At 41.1% G+C, this 18,494-nt stretch overlaps 1 protein-coding gene across 3 annotated transcripts in view; it reads left to right on the top strand.

The window, feature by feature from the left end:
• The window catches only part of AP3D1 (adaptor related protein complex 3 subunit delta 1), a 73,873-nt gene that overhangs the window by 22,673 nt on the left and 32,706 nt on the right, over positions 1–18,494 (top strand). For 2 of the 3 annotated variants that reach the window (XM_037886106.2, XM_037886105.2), the window contains exons 2-8: positions 7,909–8,004; positions 9,981–10,061; positions 11,010–11,090; positions 13,150–13,257; positions 14,594–14,723; positions 17,478–17,617; positions 17,919–17,992. In XM_037886106.2, the coding sequence (XP_037742034.1) occupies positions 7,909–8,004; positions 9,981–10,061; positions 11,010–11,090; positions 13,150–13,257; positions 14,594–14,723; positions 17,478–17,617; positions 17,919–17,992 (710 nt within the window). Of the gene's footprint in view, positions 1–7,908; positions 8,005–9,980; positions 10,062–11,009; positions 11,091–13,149; positions 13,258–14,593; positions 14,724–17,477; positions 17,618–17,918; positions 17,993–18,494 lie in introns of those variants that run through there. The other variant, XM_037886107.2, reaches the window with a different exon arrangement.

Raw genomic sequence — 18,494 nt, 5'->3', positions numbered from 1 at the left:
AAAATGTTTCTGCAATCTTTTTTTCCCTTCTGTTTTCTTGTATGGTTCTCAATCACCAAGGTGATTGCAGCAGTGTTTTGCCTGTGGAGTGTTCCTCTTGGGATACCAGCCAGATTAAAGGATCAGAAGTATTTTTACCTTTCACTTAATATGAAGTAGTCTTTTCCCCGTATAATCCAGTCAAAAGTTGAAAGATACAGATAGAAGTTGTCCATCTTCTGCTGGATTTGCAGTGATCTGCTAAAGCATAGAGGTCATTCTATTAGGGCTTGCTGTTTGTGGCTCCTAAGGTTTTTAACTGGCTCAAAGATTGAAAGGTCTATTTTAATTACTTAGTTTGTGCCCCAATATATGGTGGTCTTACATGCGGTGCCTAAAAGGCAAGATACATAAATATCATAAAAAGAAAAGGAGGACTTGTGGCACCTTAGAGACTAACCAATTTATTTGAGCAAAAGCTTTCGTGAGCTACAGCTTATGCTCAAATAAATTGGTTAAGTCTCTAAGGTGCCACTAGTACGCCTTTTCTTTTTGCAAATACAGACTAACACGGCTGCTACTCTGAAAGCTATAAATATCATAGGTGTTCCAGTTGAACTAGCCAGAAAACATGAGCAGCTGACTAGCATGCTTGGATCACTTAAAAAGAGGCTTTTATGGAACCAAAAACAGAATTTAAAAATTTAAGCCATGACCATTGTTGAATATGATATTTAAGAGTGTAGTGTGTTTGCCCTCTCTGGTAGGGCTAATCTATACTTGGAAGAAGTGGACCCCAAAATAAAATGCTTTAAATGAGCTCTGTGTACTCCTTTCTGAAAAGCACTTAGCTACATTTAATGGAGAGCACCTTTGATCACAAAATCTCAAAATTGCTTCAGAGAAGTCTAAGGGTATGTCTGTACTGCAGCTGGGAGCATGCCTCTCACCCATGACAGGCAGATGTGCACTAGATCTGCTTGAGCTCATGTGCTAAAAACAAACATGATCATTGCATCATAGACTAGCTGCTCAAGTACAGACCCAGGGTGTCCGGCAGGCTTGAACTCAGACTGCTAGCCTCTGCTGCAGTGTTCACACCACTGTCCTTCACGCAGTAGCTCAGCATATGTCTGTCTACCTCAGGGGTCTCAAACTCAAATGACCACGAGGGCCACATGAGGACTAGTACATTGGCCTGAGGGCTGCACCACTGACCCCCGGCCCCGCCCCCACCCCTTCCCTGCCCCCATTCCATCCCCTTCCCTGAAATCCCTACCCCAACTCTGCCCCCCTCCCTGCCCCCAAGGGGTACAGGAGGGGTGCAGGGTGCGTCAGGGGACTCAGGGCAGGGGCTCGGGGTGCAGGGTGCGGCAGGGGGTTGGGGTGCAGCAGGAGGGGCATCCTTCCCTTACCTAGCGCTGTTCAGTGCCACGTACCCCGCAAGCTGTACACTCGGGGCTTGTCTACACACAGAGGGCTAGTCTACGCTGGCAACGTTAAGCGCTGCCGCAGCAGCGCTTTAACATGGCTTGTGTAGTCGCAGCAGAGCGCTGGGAGAGAGTTCTCCAAGCACTCTAGAAAAACCACCTCCACGAGGGGCGTAGCTCCCAGCGCTGGTGCACTGTCTATGCTGGCGCTTTACAGCGCTGAAACTTGCTGCACTTGGGGGGGGGGGTGTTTTTCATACCCCTGAGCAAGAAAGTTGAAGCGCTGTAAAGTGCCAGTGTAGACAATCCCAAAGGTTGTACTGCTTTAACTCTGCTGTTACCGTTCATGTGGTAGAGGAGTCCTCCTAGTATGGACAGTATGGGAGTTTTCTGTCTTGTGGATGTATATAGTGCATGATGGCATAGGTTGTAGACTAAATGAAATACCTTTCTGTTCACCACTACTCTCGTCCTTAAACACTTGAGGGTATGTCTACACAACAAAGAAAAACCTTTGGCTCTAGAACCCTGTGAGGCGGGAGGGTCCCAGAGCTCAGGCTCCAGTCCAAGACCAAAAGTCTACACAGCAATGAAACAGCCCCTGAGCCGGAGCCCCACAAGCCCCAGTTGGCTGGCCTATGCCAGGGGTTTTTTCTTTGCTGTGTAGACATAACCTGTGAGGCTTAATGAAGGTCTGTATCCCTAGCTGGCAGCTTTAACTTTGAATGTGCTCCTGAGATTCTTTCCTATTTGAGTATTTTTGTTTTTAATGGACGTTTATAGTCAATTTGAAAAAACCTATCAGCAAATGGACAAAATCAGATGCACTGATCGGTTTCTTTGCTTACTACTCATGTGCTAATTTGAGTTATATATAGCTGCCCGAAAGAATGGGACTTATTTGGTACTCTGAGTAACACAAGATGAACTGGGGTTTCTTTTCAAATTCTCCTTGTGGCAAACATCTTGTCACCAGACTTTTGCTGACATGACCTCTATTTGCTTCATAACAGAAGAATAAAAGCATAAATGAGCACTAAAATATAATAGCCCTGGTATTAATGGACCTCTAGCACTTTGTGAGACTTCCGGCCGGAAGCAAAATGAGTTGAGCTGCCAGGGGTTATTAATGGCAATTAAATATATTTCTTATCTTGTTGTCTTTGTTTCACTGCACCCTTTCATTGTTAGATATGGGTTGTGAAAGAGGACACTGACTCACAATTTCATGAGAATGAAATCTGTAACCGCAAAGTAGGGGATTAGCTTGCATTTTCAAAGATAACTTTGGCATTCCAACATTAAACTCTTAAATCAGATGTCAAGATTCCATGGGTTTGTTTTGATATTGCCCCCTGACCTAAAAACCCCACACTTTATTTCCTTGATAAAAAACACTGAATAAACCTGTGAGTGGAAGTTGGGAGGATGAGTGAGGGTTGGCAAAGGTTTTCTGAAACAAAATACTCTTCAATAAGCTCTTTGGGTCAGGGACTGTATTTGTGTTGTGTTTGTAAAATGCCTGGGATAATGGAGTCCTACTCTATATGATTGGGGTCCCTAGGTGCTACTATAATCCAAATAATTCACTTGTAAGCATATTTATTCCTCAAATGTAAAAAGGCACACATTGGCCAAAATGAAAACGTTGCAATTCTGTAAGTAAAACACAAGCACAATAATAGTCACTAGTTTACAAACTAGTTAGGCCTGTGTTTTTTGGACCTGCGCTTAGATTCTGATATATAGTAGAACCTCAGTGTTACGAGCACCTCGGGAATGGAGGTTGTTCGTAACTCTGAAATGTTCATAACTCTGAACAAAACATTATGGTTGTTCTTTCAAAAGTTTACACATGAACATTGACTTAATACTGCTTTGAAACTTTACTGTAAAGAAGGAAAATGCTGCTTTCCCTTTGTTTTTTTTAGCAGTTTATATTTAACACAGTACTGTACTGTTTGCTTTAATTTTTTTGCGGGGGGTCTCTGCTGTTGCCTGATTGCGAACTTCCAATTCCAAATGAGGTGTGTGGTTGACTGGTCAGTTCATAACTCTGGTGTTTGTATCTCTGAGGTGCTATTGTGCTTCCAGATTTGTATGATTTTTCAGCACCTAATCTGTTAAAGGTTCAACCAAGCCAATCCAAATGTGCAAAAACTCTCTTGATTGCTGATCTGAGAGGACAGGAGTGCAAGGGTTGTAAAAATAGCCAATGTTCTGTGCTCAGTTTCATAAACTTCTGTAGCTTTCTGTCACTTTGATGCAGTGAACTACGGCACAACCACATTCACAAATATTAATTTGAGGTAGAAATCTGCGTTTTCAATTTTTAATGCTACAAACGAGGAAGGGAATTGGGAACTCAGGATTTTGTTCTTGTCAGTCATGTTTAGATTGAGCCCAGATATGTAAAAGCCTGTGTTCTTTTCTGTTTAGGAACCTGTTATGAAAACTTACCAAAGACACATGCAAGCCATTTAATCTTTCAATTATGGTTTTCTTTATTGACAGCATGGGGGATATTGACTTTCTCACAGGGTGGTGTTAGGCTTAATTTAATGTCCATAAAGAGTTCTGAGATATTGCTAGGATGGTGTCTGTTTTCTTGGGCTGAGGAAGGAGGATCTGCATTGTAGTCCTGGCATTGAAAGCTAGCACTGATGTTGCTTGCCAAGATACAGGAACTAGATACACACGTGAAAGATTCAATGACACCTGTTCCAGCACACTGCTACATGAACATAAAATATTTAAGGCAAGGTACGATGTATTGCTTAAGAGTTCAGTTTCCCATTGTATAAGACAATCTGTCAGCATCTCCTGTCAGTGCATATTTATAAATATCAAAAGTTTTTGTTTAAACTCTTAAATTATGTTTTCTCTCCAATCTGTCTAAATGGGATTGTTTTCTATATAGTCTTTCATACTGTGGATATTTGAAATATATTTACAAAGCAATTATTATGATACTCAAAATGCTATGTATGAAGGCAAACTTGCATCCTAGGACATTAAAACAGTGTGGGTGAGACAGTGAGGTCATAATGTTTAAATTCTCCCTGGATACCCCTGTAGACAGAGGAAACCTCTGTAGAATGAATAACTTAATTATAGAGACCCAGTGGTTAAGGTTTCAGTTGAGATTTGTGCTTTAAAGCAGGGCCAATCCCTCTGTCTTGGGCATTTATGAATGAATTTGGTCTCCAAATTTGGAACAATGATTAATAGGAAAATTTTCAGTGTAATATTACTAAGCAAATGTTGGGCAGGCAAAGGAAACATTTAAAAAAAACACTCTCCTTTTTAAAAAATGTGCTTGACTTTGCATTTTTTGGGGTTACCCTAGCTAAGCAATCACAGTCACAACATGCTGCAAACTTCACTCTTACCTGTTCTTGAATTATGCAACTTTTGGACTTTTTAAATTTAGTAAAACTTTTTTCAACTTTTGCTTAATTTGGACTTGTTCATTATATCTCATTTTATCAGAATAAACTTATTACAGCGTTAGGTGACATTGTTTCAGGCCTCAAGATCTTGTCAAGGTCTTTCAGAAAAGGTAGGGAAGTGAAGACCTGATATTTTGATTTTTAAAGGGAAATAAAGTATGAGCGTTTTGTTTAAGTTGTAAAAGTCTAATAAACTTTTTTGCTTCATAGTTCACCTTAAAGGGAAACTGTCAGTTTAAATCACATTATAAGCACATTTCAGTACTACTGATACTAACAGTTCAGATTGAGTGAAAGAATTTTAAGTGATCTCCTTCATTATTTATGCTGTATTCTGTTTTGCATTTGTGTGGACAACGAAGTCGCGTTCACTTTGTTTTAATCTGCTTCATTTTAAAGTACTGCAAGTTAGAGGTTCCAGACAAAGCAGGGGGAAGTTGCTATATAAGATCAAAGCTTTACAGTGGGCATTTTAAATAAAAACTAGGTTTTTATTAACTTTTGCTTTTACAAAAACTGAGTTTTAGATCAAACTTTAATGTAACATCCCTTTTAAAACCCCTTTGAACATAGTTACAAGCTCTAGAAATGGAAGCCAAGTTCCAGCCTTAATTCATCATTCTATCTTTAAGTCAAGATTGTCCCTTTTGTTACTTTTATTTTAATCTTATTTTGAAAGAGAAATACTGATAGTAAAATAAATTACTAAATTACAAATGTATGCTACTGAAGCTTTTGTCTTGCATAATTTGCTTAAAAAGTATAGGGCAATTTTTTGAGATTTTTTTCCCTAAATGGCTTGTATATGTGGAAGGGAGATAGCATTCATTTTTCATTCCCTTCCAAACTTCTCACTGCACTACCCAATGGCTGCAAAACTGTGAGGGCTAGCTGAACTGACTAGAATCAGAAGTGATCAACTTCTGTTTTTATCTCTTGTAACTTACAAAGTTTGTAACACTTATTTTGTGAAGATGGTGAGCCAGCAGAACTATTCCCAGATGGATCTATGCTTAGTGATCATAGAATCATAGAATATCAGGGTTGGAAGGGACCTCAGGAGGTCATCTAGTCCAACCCCCTGCTCAAAGCAGGACCAATCCCCAATTTTTGCCCCAGATCCCTAAATGGCCCCCTCAAGGATTGAACTCACAACCCTGGGTTTAGCAGACCAATGCTCAAACCACTGAGCTATCCCTCCCCCCCAGTGATCTTGTATCCTGACAAAGATTTCCAATGTAAATGGTGCTATACCTTTAACTATAGTTGTGTGAATGGTCACCATAATGCTGCTGCTTTGGAATGTGAACCCCTAAATTAATACAGTTGCTACTTGCCCTAACTAGGATCACTCCATGGTTTGTTTTTGCACTACAAATGTCTTTTTCTTGTCTGGATCTGCTATTTTAGTAAAGATAATACAGCCTCCCTACTTCACTATCTAGTGACTAAATCCCATGACTTGAACCACAAGTATCACTCCAGCATTCTAAAAAAAGGCCAGAGAACCGTCAGGATTATGCAGTAATTCCAGTATAAAGAGAAGAAATATTAAGTAATGGCAGCAGACCAATGGGTTTCCATATCCAACATTTCTCAGATGTAACTTGCTTTGGAAGTAGGTCGCTAGGGAGAACTACATATGAATATTAAATAATTCATATATCTGTATCTGTTTTTGACTAGATTCCTCTGACAGTTAATTTATATGGAATTATAAATACCCTGGTGTGCATGTGGCTTTTTTTAGGGAAGGCTTTTTTTCTCCTTTGAAATCTTGGGTAGTATCTTGTAGATGCCTTTATAACGTTATTTTAATCAGAGTTAATCATCATGAATTGAAAGAATATCTGACTGAATTAAAGCCAATGTATAGAGTAAAATATCTGCTTCAACAGACTTCTTAAAATGAAGTCTGTGTGCAGGAAGGACATGGCAAGTACATGATCCTTTAGAAAGAGAGAGTCTCCAAACATTTAGCTGTAATGTAACATTTGGTTCTTTGGAGTTTCTGAGATGTACATATGAGTAAGCAGGTGCAAGAGATATCAAGTAATATAAAAAGGCAAAGTTATCCCTCTCTGACTGTAAAACTATCAAGGCAGTAGTCCATATACTGCTGTCTAAAGGGAAGAAATCAGATGAAATTAACAGTTGCTCCAGAATTACCTCCTAAAACTCTTGTACCCTGGCCCTTTGGTAGCAATAATGAGAATGTGGGCTGCATATTTGGGGTGCTGAATGTATAAATACGCAAAGAAAGACTGGGTTATTGGCTCCCTCTGGAGCTGGTGGCTTATTCAGCTTTATTGGGAAATCATTTGGGGGTGGGAAGACTGAGAAACAAATGCCTTAAGTTGCTCAATAGTGACCCCTTCTGCTGTGCAAGCAGTAGCACTGAAGGGCTCCAGAGTCAGTCCTGTCTAGTTTTCAGCCGGAACAATTGTGGTTGTGACATGGATAGTTAAAGATGTGTCATGGAGGATTTGAAAACGGGATCCTCAATGTGTAGGGGGTTCTATTAAGAAAATATAACTGAGTAGCCTACAATTATTTTTAATCAAGGAAAACTAATATTGTGCTTTCTATAGTGCCTGGCATCCTGAATTCTCTTGTCACGTAATAAACAATTGCCAATTGCCCAGTGGGGCAGATAACTAGTATGATCTACAAACGATGAAAGTAGAATCCTGATGCTAGACTTCTGCTCCTGCTGTTATATACACAACCTCCTAAAGCTTCTTTCCTGTTAAGCTTTTAAAGAGTGGCTCTGGGCTGAATTGATTTATTCACAGGAAATTGAAAGTAGATTTGAAGAAACATTTCAGCATACTTTTGGCTGTAACATTTAGCATAATGGTTTTGATTGGCAAGTAGTTTCTTCAGAATTGAATGCTTATCAAAACAGTGGGTTATTAAAATTTGTGATAAATTGGAAATGAGCAAACAAACACTAAGGTCAGGTCCTGCTAAAGTACATGCAATCTGCAGGATGAAGAGTGGTTCATGTAACTGAGTATGAAAATAATAACTTTCTCTTCCCTCAGGCAAAGTACATCTCCCAGTGCATCGATGAGATCAAACAGGAGCTCAAGCAGGATAACATTGCAGTGAAAGCAAATGCAGTTTGCAAACTTACATATGTAAGTACCCTGCTAGGGTATAATCATAGAATCATAGAATATCAGGGTTGGAAGGGACCTCAGGAGGCCATCTAGTCCAACCCCCTGCTCAAAGCAGGACCAATCCCCAATTTTTGCCCCAGATCCCTCAATGGCCCCCTCAGGGATTGAACTCACAACCCTGGGTTTAACAGGCCAATGCTCAAACCACTGAACTATTCCCCCACCCCCCAAAAAAGTCAGACACTCCTGCATCCCCCAAAAGGGAAGTTGACCCTGGTCCAGCTGTGGGCTCACAGCTCACAACATGCCTATCACAACATGTGGTGTACCTCATCCAGTGTATTAAATGCCCCAATAGCAACATGGGTGAAACCAGACATATGTAACCATACCTTTTATTTTACTCTCTTGCTAACTGCCAACTGACTGTGAACTGTGCCTTCAGTTACTTTCCTTAGTTTTACTTATGTAATATGACTTAAGCATATTTTCTGAAAGTGATTAAAAGGGTCACCAACTAAAAAAAAATCACTCCTCTCTGGAGAATATTTACCTACTGGTGTTTACAGTATTTTTAGTGCTACTTGAATCTGAAAGGTTAGAAAGAAAAGGAGTACTTGTGGCACCTTAGAGACTAACCAGTTTATTTGAGCATGAGCTTTCGTGTGCTGGAAATGGCTCTACTTGATGATCACTTTAGATAAGCTGTTACCAGCAGGAGAGTGGGGTGGGAGGAAGTTGTGTTTCATGGTCTCTGTGTGTATATAATGTCTTCTGCAGTTTCCACGATATGCTGTGCATCCGATGAAGTGAGCTGTAGCTCACGAAAGCTCATGCTCAAATAAACTGGTTAGTCTCTAAGGTGCCACAAGTACTCCTTTTCTTTTTGCAAATACAGACTAACACGGCTGTTACTCTGAAACCTGAAAGGTTAGAGTTTCTTCATGTGTTTTGACAGCCCTTTGTACATAGAAGGTTTTGCCATTTTTTTCTCTCTAATCAGTCAACTTCTCTTTGCATGGCCTTTCATGCAGCAGCAGGTAACAGAAAAATTTTAAATACGTAATGTAGAGTAGGTTTAATACCCGAAATTACTCTTTTTGGACACTTGCGTAATTAAAAGGGACTTTTACTTGAAGCCTTTTTACAGTAACTCCTCACTTAACGTTGTAATGATGTTCCTAAAAAATGCAACTTTAAGTGAAACGATGTTAAACGAATCCAGTTTTCCCATGAGATTTCATTTAAATGCGGGGGGTTAGGTTCCAAAGAAATTTGGGGGGGGGCAGACAAAAGGCATTATATACTGTACTGTGGTTGGGAAGTGCTCCTGGCTTACCCACACAGCCACAGCCCGCTGCAGGCAAGGACGCTAGGAAGCACCTTCCCTGCAGCAGCAGTGGCAGCTTACCCGGAGAAGAACAGGCTCCAACTTTGCCGGGGGATGCTCCAGGCCCGCTTCTTCCCACCCCCACTCCACCTCCTCTCCAGAGCATGCTGCATCCCCACTCCTTCCCGCCCTCCCCCTGAGAATGTTCTAAGCACTGCCAAACAGCTGTTTGGCGGTGGGGGAAGCGCTCGGAGGGACGGGGAGGAGGCAGAGAAGAGGAACTTGTGCAATGCTCCCTTGTAAAGTCGCTGCTCTTCCACAAAATCTTACAAGCAGTGGACAGAGCAGGCAGCCAAACGACGTTATAAGGGAGCATTGCACAACTGTAAACGAGCATGGTCCCTAATTGAGCAGCGACGTATCTTTGAAACAACGGTAAGTGGGAGGATGTTAAGTGAGGAGTTACTGTATTCTAGGGGTGGGAGAAGATAAAATTAAATAGCCATGTGACTTTTCTGCTGTCCAGAACATATATTCTATAGTAGTATTACTGTACATCTTCAACCTGTAACAGTACCCTGTTCTTTTTAAAATTTCCTTGTTGTATTGGGTCTTGTATTTTGAAGTGATTCTTTTTTTTCTTTTTGGGCTCCTTTTCCAACAGTTACAGATGCTGGGCTATGACATCAGTTGGGCCGCATTCAATATTATTGAAGTAATGAGTGCATCGAAGTTTACATTCAAAGTAAGTGGCCTGTATATTTGCGTATTCTGGCCAACACGTCCATTATCAGCAGTATCATTCAATATAGATTGAAGTCATCCTACCTTTGCTTCTGGCAGTCAGACAGGACATAAAACATCAACATTACTTTCTTCAACCAGACATGCAGGGTGTATCCTTGTTTGTGATAGCCCTGGTCTCTATTCTTCTGTGTAGGTTGCTTAAGACTGCTCATCAGTTGGTGTATTTTCTTTTATTCATTGTATTTTTTTGGAATGTTTTTTCCATGAGCTAGCATCTGAGGCTGGAAAAGGCCACAGTCTAGCCAAGGAAGGCTGGACAAAGCTTCTAGGCTTCTAGCTGTTGCTAGAGTATTTCTCAAGAGCCAGGAAAGTAGGCCACCTCTCCAAAAGAGCACTATCATTCCAGCCAGAGTGAGGCAAATCTGCCATATAACTGCTGCTGCTAGGCCACCAGGCAACTTTCTTTAAAGTAAATTCATTGCTGGTGAATGGTACTGAATTGACAACCCAAGAGAGTGAAGCCCTCACTCCGCCTGGCACACTGGCAGCAGAAGTGCAGCATTTCCCAGTTCCCCCTCCTGATGAGCCTGTGTTGTTCTCGGGGGCCATCAACAGTTGAGAGAGTGGAGTTCAGTCTCCTTGGCTCCTTGAAGCCTTGACCTCTGTAATGAGATGGACAAAGAAGACCGTGCCAGTTGGGGTGGTGGTTTTAAAACCCTTGTGAGGTAGCTAAATTAGACCCATTTTACAGATGGGGAAGTTCAGAGGTAAAGTGACTGTTCTAGTGCACACAAGCAATTTGTGCAAGGACTGCTCTAACCATTAGATGACACATTCTCAGTATATAATTCTGCTGAAGGATTATCCAGTCCAGTCTTTTGAAGATTCTGTGGAAAATCAACACTTGTGAATGACTCATTTCCTTCTGTTTTTCCTAATTGTGCAGAGAATTGGTTACCTAGCTGCCTCTCAGTGCTTTCATGAAGGGACTGATGTAATTATGCTGACTACCAATCAGATTAGAAAGGTAAGGTATTCGCTTCAATAGGAAGGAATTCAGACTGTTGTAAGGTGTTTATTCCGTCTTCCCACCTGGCATCTCAAAGCTGTATAAAATCTGTTTAATATAGAATGTAGGTATGTGAGCAAAGTAGTTGTCATTTGGCTCACATTCCAGCCTGATACCTGAATTTGTCAGAGATTGATCCGAAAATTGACAGCCATTGTCAGATTGTTTTCCCCTTGGTGCATGCCCAACTATCTGGGCTTGTTCAGAGTGCAAAGTGAACATGAAGACCCTAACTTTTCTTGGCGCTCCCAGTATCACACATGCTAACACAAGAAGTTAATGGGTGGGGAGAGTGCTGCAGTATCTGAAAGGAACTGTGTAATTACCTAGTTACAAATGAGCTGGCTTTTTGGATCCACGAAAGGCTGCTTCGTCCAGCACTGACAGACCCTTGACCTTCTCCCACATAATTATACAGAAAACAGGTGAACAGCAGCTGTTTCCATTAAGGCTGTTTATTCTTGTACTAATGTGCTCAAATGTGTTATCTTTTGGTTTGGCATGGCATTCATTTTGTTACTTGTATTCCTTTCGCAATTAATGGATCTGCATTTTTCCTGATCAGCTACTGCAAATAGAGAAGAAATCTTAAAACAAATGTTAATTTAGTTTCAGTCTTTAAAATAAATATCTTTTTAATTTGAGGACCCTAAATACTTGGACAACTTTCATCAGATACTAATCTGTGCTTAGATCTGTTATAAATGGCTGAACATGGTTTTCACTTGCTCCAGAGAAAATTAGCAGAATGGGATTCTGTTCAGACTCTAACCTAAAGAACCAGTGTTCTTCTTTTAATTATATTTTAAACTATGTTCAGGTCTGACAGATAAGTCCTTTATTTTATAACTGTTCAGCTCTTTGTTATGAAGACTCCGCTATACTGGTATTCTCTAAATCACATTTTGTTACACGTCTCTTCCATTCTTTTTATGGATGTTTTTGTATTAAAACTATCTTTGTTTAGGCTCTTCTATGCTCCATTGATCTAGCAACTGTGTATTTAGAAGAGGGGACCGTCACTTTGCCCAAAGCATTAAAACCAAAATGAACTGTAGAGCTTTCACTTTCATTCATTCCAAACTGTGATTTAATATTATTGCCAGCCTGATCTTTTTCCTTCACCCGCTCTGGGGTACTGAAATGAAGTGTAAATTGCACACTGCCCCAAAGTCTGAACTATATGTCTGGAACTCCCAATCATTGGAATGGGAATCTTAAATATTAAGCTTGCAAGTTCATATGGAAAACTTCATGCATTTTTATTCATGTTTTTATGCACGAATTGCCATATTTTTTAAGGACTGATCTTTTCATGACTGCTTTGTTTTTAAAATCCTTGTCAGAATAAATTCAGGTACAAGTATAATGCAAATCTTAAACAGTCCTCTCAAATTGGAAATATCTAAAAGAGTATACAATATTTAATAAAAACAAAATAAAGAGAAAATCGACAAAATATGTATTCTGCAGTTTAGCTGGTATCCTGTCTTTACTGGAAAGATAAACTGTAGTTAATGGGGGCTTAGAAGACTACACTTATTATATTAGCTTAGCTGTATAGGAAGGTTAAACCAGGACACTATATCAAACAATGGGCCCCACTGAAGTCAATGACAAAACTCCCGCTGATTTCTGTAGGGTTAAGATTTCAGTCAAGATTTTTAATGACCCTAAACGCTAGGAAAAATTTCCGTGTTCATATGCAGCTTCTGAAATACCATGTGTGTTGTGCTCCCAATATTCTGTAGTTTAGTTATGTAGATTATTACATGTATTAAACTAGTGCCTAGCCATCTCTGAGGATGAGTACTAATGAAGTGACAGTCTTATAAAAAAAAATCAGATAAGTAAATCCTCCCAAACCTGTCAGAGCAAATATCCTATAGAAAGGAAGCTCTGTTCTGTCTCTGTTAAACAGGGCAGTTTTATTCATTTATGTTTGAGATGTTTTTCTTTTACCCTGAGTTTTCTTTGAATAAATCGGAAGTTTTTAACCCTGTCTTTACTCTTTTAGGATCTGAGTAGCCCTAACCAGTATGATACTGGAGTAGCACTGACTGGTTTGTCCTGTTTTGTTACTCCAGATCTTGCCAGAGACTTGGCAAATGACATCATGACTCTGGTGAGTTGATAAAAAGTGAGCAAACCTTTTTTCCATATTATTGTGTCTAGAATATATTTAGACTATTAGAAGCATACTCTTCCTTGTAAAATTTACAAGTGCTATGCCTGAAAACTTGATAATTGGTTGTTAGCAGTTCTTGTGTCTCGGGAGCTTTACAGCTCCTGACTTGTGTAATCTCTTTCGCAGTTCATATCTCAAAGTTAGCAAACTAATTGTGCACCCAGAGTTCATTTTAGAAACTTGTCCAAGTGGGACCACAAACTACCAAGAACAAGTAGGTGACGTGCTTTTAAAGTGAGAATCATGCACTGACTTTATTACTATGTTGGGTCAGGTAGTATAGTCCTCTTCATCACTCCTACCACTTCACCATGCTCAGCTTGGCTCTTGAAGAGGAAGAGCAGCTTTGAGGACTTGAATAACTCAGCCAGAGGTTAGGGGTCTGTTACAGGAGTGGGTGGGTGAGGTTCTGTGGCCTACAATGTGCAGGTCAGACTAGATGATTATGGTGGTCCCTTCTGACCTTAAAGTATCAGTATATTAGAGGTGATGGTTCTGGTATAAGATCTGTTCTTTGTCCTCTTTCACGATGCGTACTCCGTTCAAGCGTTATTACCATTGTATGCTTCAGATGGGTCAGCAGCACTAGGTTTGCATTTGGGTGACTCAACCCCTTCAGATAGGGTATGGTAATGGAGATAAGCATTAATACATCCAATGAGATTGCTACTCCATAGGTGAAGGTGCTATTTAATGGTGAGGGAGGAGCAGTTTGGTTAAACAAGTTCTTTGATGTTTGAGACGCTGCTTCTTTCCTCTATCCTATGTCACTATATTAACCTGATTGCGTCTTATCACATCTGCCCCTGTTGGCTGTACTTGAGACTGGATATGTTTCTGCCTTGAAGATCGCTGTTTGATGCTACTTGTTAGATTGAATAATAGGACTGGTTGAGTGCAGCGAATTTAAGAACAAGGTGACTGGCAACCTCTCTTTATCCTAGGCCAGTAGGGAGTACGTGCTCTACAGCACATTCAGAGTGGGAGTCTTATGGTTGATCCTTGAACCCTGGTCTTTTGTAAATCACACATCATTGGCCAGCCCAAAGGGACTGCTTTGACTATTTGTTTTGACTTGCATGACTGACAATGTTTTGCTTTTTATCTTAAAATGCTGAGTGCACTAAAAGAGCAGCTGCATGGAAAGACTGCCCAACAGAATCAATCTTTGTAGATATTGCCGTGGAGGCGTTGACTAAAAATGATATCTTGAAAGAAACCTCTTGGGAAAGTGAGCATGTTAAGAGTCTGACTGTGGTTGTTTCACTAACAGATGTCTCACACAAAGCCTTATATCAGGAAGAAGGCAGTGTTAATCATGTACAAAGTGTTTTTGAAGTACCCTGAGTCCCTCCGTCCTGCATTCCCTCGCCTTAAAGAGAAACTGGAAGATCCAGATCCTGGTTAGTGAACTTTAATAAACTACTATTATTACAGAACGGGACCTCAGTGAAGACATGAATTTTTAGTGGTGGTTGATTCATGGGAGGTAAAGGAAGGTAACTGGTTACATGTTATAAATTATTGCTGTACCTGTGGGCAGGCACCTGAACACTTAAAGGGATGTGATCAGATTAAAAACACGTTTTGTGTTTTTAAAAAAAATTAAAAAGCCATTACTTGTTACTAGGCTGAATTAATGGATTAAATCTTAATGACGTAAAACCATTCTTACATTTTGTAGTTCACATAGCTTGGCTGCTGAAAATACAGTAGTCAACTTCGGGTTTTTTGCTTCTCATGCCCTAGCCCAGGGATGGGCAAACTACAGCCCCCGAGCTGTTTTAAGCCGGCCTGCAAGCCACACCATGTGGCTTGGCCCCGCTCTGGCCGGGGTGCTGGATCGGGGGCCACATCACGTGGCTCCCAGAAGCCACAGCATGGCCCCGCTCTGGCTCCTACATGCTCCAATGGGAGCCCCAGGGGCAGTGCCTGCGGAGGGGCAGTGTGCAGACCCGCCTGGCCGCGCCTCCGCATAGGAGCCGGAGAAGGGACATGCCACTGCTTCCGGGAGCTGCTTGAGGTAAGTGCTGCTTGGAGCCTGCGCCCCCTAAGCCTCTCCCCCAACCCCCTGCCCCAGCCCTGATCCCCCTCCTGCTTTCTAAACCCCTTGATCACAGCCCAGAGCACCCTCCTAGACCCCAAACCTCTCATCCCCAGCCCCACCCCAGAGCCCGCACCCCAACCCCAATTTTGTGAGCATTCGTGACCCGCCATACAATTTCTATTCCCTGATGTGGCCCTTGGGCCAAAAAGTTTGCCCACCCCAGCCCTAGCACAAAGCTGCAGTGATTGGGTTGTAATATCTGGATGTAAACGGAACATTTGAAATATTTCTCATAATATAACAGGAATCTCTTCCATATTTTTTTTAAAAAAACTGAATTTGGGGCCTAAACAATCTCTGTAATCCACTTGTATTGTAATGTTTTAATGTTAATACTACAAGACAAAAGGTAAAATACTGTGGCTAAATTCTTGGGGAATGTGTCATAGCTAAAGCTACGTTTTAGTCACGGGTATTTTTAGTAAAAGTCATGGACAGGTCACTGGCAGTAAAAAATAAATAAATAAATAATTCATGGCCGGTGACCTGTCCATGACTTGTGCTATACCCCTGACTAAATCTTGGGAGTGCTACTGTGGGGGGGAGGCGCAGGTGGTGTGGGGGGCGTGCTGTGGCCAATGGGGGCGGAGGCAGCGCGCTGAGCTAGGAGCTGAGGGAGGGACATGTTGCCACTTCCAGGGAGTCCCCCCAAGGTAAGCGCTGCCCAGAGTCCTCACTCCCTCCCGTGCCCCAGCCTTGAGCTTCCTCCCACACCCAAACTCCTCCTGCTGCTGCTAGAGGAGGGGGGTGCGGTGGCCTGAGACTGCCCCAGCAGTGGCCAATGCGACTGGCCCAGGGGCTGCGTGGGCAGCCCCGGAGCCAGCCACACTGGCCTCTGCAGAATTCATGGAATTCCGTGACCTATGTGACAAACTCGCAGCTTTAGTCATAGCTAGCACAGCTAGGAAGCTTTCTTTATGTCAAGCAACTGTAAGAATTATTGTTCACATTTCTATAGCCAGTCTTCCCAGAATTTATTTAGGATGCTTATTTTTCCCCACTGGATGGAAATGCTGTATATTCAGTTTGAGAGTTCCACCTGAGACTCAAGCCTATGACTTTCAGCTGATTTTTGTTTAAAGAGGGAGAATATAAATAGAGTCACTGGACTGATTTGATTAGGGTAAGGCAAGACCTGCCCTCCAGTGAAATAAGCAAGAAAGAATCACTCATGTTAAAAGGGAACCTGCAAAGGGGGGAGGAGGGAGCTGTGATTTTGCTCTTTTTGAGGTTTTGTGATGGATAAACCATGAAAGGCTCTTCAAAACATTGCTTGTTTGTTTTACATTAGGAAATCAGGTTCTGTCTAGACTGCAAAGTCTGTGATCAAAAACCAAGCCTGTGGGAGTTGGAACAAATGAAAAGGGATTTTTAGTCACTGTTTACCTTTGTGTCGCGTATAACATCTTTTAACTTAAAGAAAAGGAGTACTTGTGGCACCTTAGAGACTAACCAATTTATTTGAGCATAAGCTTTCGTGAGCTGTAGCTCACGAAAGCTTATGCTCAAATAAATTGGTTAGTCTCTAAGGTGCCACAAGTACTCCTTTTCTTTTTGCGAATACAGACTAACACGGCTGTTACTCTGAAACCTATCTTTTAACTTAATTGCCTAATGGATACTTAGAAGAAAGGAAGCTTTTCGTCAAATCTTTAAGGTGTGAGCTTTAATAGTGGACATCCTGTGTACCGCCACACCCCGTGAACAAATCCTCCAACAGAAACAGGGAAGACCAGAGCTAACATTCATGGTACTTCTAAAGGTAGAAAACATATACAGAGGGGGAAGAAAAACTTTCATGCCCTTTTACATTATAAAGCAACCAAAAAAGGCACAAGCCCAGTTTCTTAAAATCATTTGCAGGTTCCATTTAAAATACTTGGAATATAATTTCTTCCATAGAGTAATTTTGCAAATGAGGATAAGCAATAATTCCAGCTCCGTACTAGTCTAATCTGTAGCTGCTCTTGTTCTGTTCATTTTGAGTATGAAAATCAAGCTACAGTTGAATTGTTGATTGGACCCCTTTTCTCCCACTTCTGTTTCCCAGGTGTCCAGTCTGCGGCAGTAAATGTTATTTGTGAGCTGGCCAGACGCAATCCCAAGAACTACCTTTCCCTTGCTCCGCTCTTTTTTAAATTGATGACGTCTTCAACCAATAATTGGGTCCTCATTAAAATTATAAAATTGGCAAGTATTCCAGTTCTTCTATGTTAGCTGTTTTCCAGGGCTGGCGTGCTCATTAACAGCACCTTGGGTGTGAAAATAAAGCTATCACTTAGAGGGATAATTACTAGTAAATCCAAATGACAAGGAAGAGAAGCAGACATCTGTTATAATGGGTGGGAACATAACAACCAAAAGGAGACAAAACATCTCCTTTTAATTTTGTTTCGTTGTGTTGTGCCACATAAATGACGATAGTACTGTTTTACCCTGACGAAAGCTAGCTGTTAAAAGAATTTCCCTTCCTCCTTTTCTTTTCAAATAGTTTGGTGCTCTTACTCCATTAGAACCTAGGCTGGGAAAGAAATTGATTGAGCCACTTACCAATCTCATACATAGGTAAGTCTGAAAATATACTTGTTTCACCTCCTTAATTCTTCAGCATTGTTTGTGGTAGCATGAATGGAGTCCGCCTAGGTTTATTGCATATAGAAATGTTTGGCTCCAGACATCAAAAGTTAAAATTATGTCACTGGAACAGCCCCAGTATAAAATATCCTTTTAAAACTTCTTGTGAATGTGACTGGCAATTGGAAGAGACCTGAGAGAGGCCATCTAGTCAAGTTCCCTGTGCTGAGCCTAGAAAGGTGTGTAAGTTTAGACAAACTGGAGAAAGTCCAGAGGAGAGCAACAAAAATGATTAAAAGTCTAGAAAACATGACCTCAGAGAAAAGATTGAAAAAATTGGATTTGTTTCTTTTGGAGAAGAGAAGACTGAGGGGGCATGATAAATCTTCAAGTATGTAAAAGGTTGGGATGAAGAGAAGGGTGAAAAAACTGTTCTCTGTATCCACTGAGGACAGGATAAGAACTAATGGGCTTAAATTACAGCATGGGAGAT

The sequence above is a fragment of the Chelonia mydas genome, chromosome 25 (genome assembly GCF_015237465.2).
Source record: "Chelonia mydas isolate rCheMyd1 chromosome 25, rCheMyd1.pri.v2, whole genome shotgun sequence".
Lineage (NCBI taxonomy): Eukaryota > Metazoa > Chordata > Testudines > Cheloniidae > Chelonia > Chelonia mydas.
Note: the sequence above shows the minus strand (reverse complement) of the source record. Positions and strands in the feature narration are given on the sequence as shown.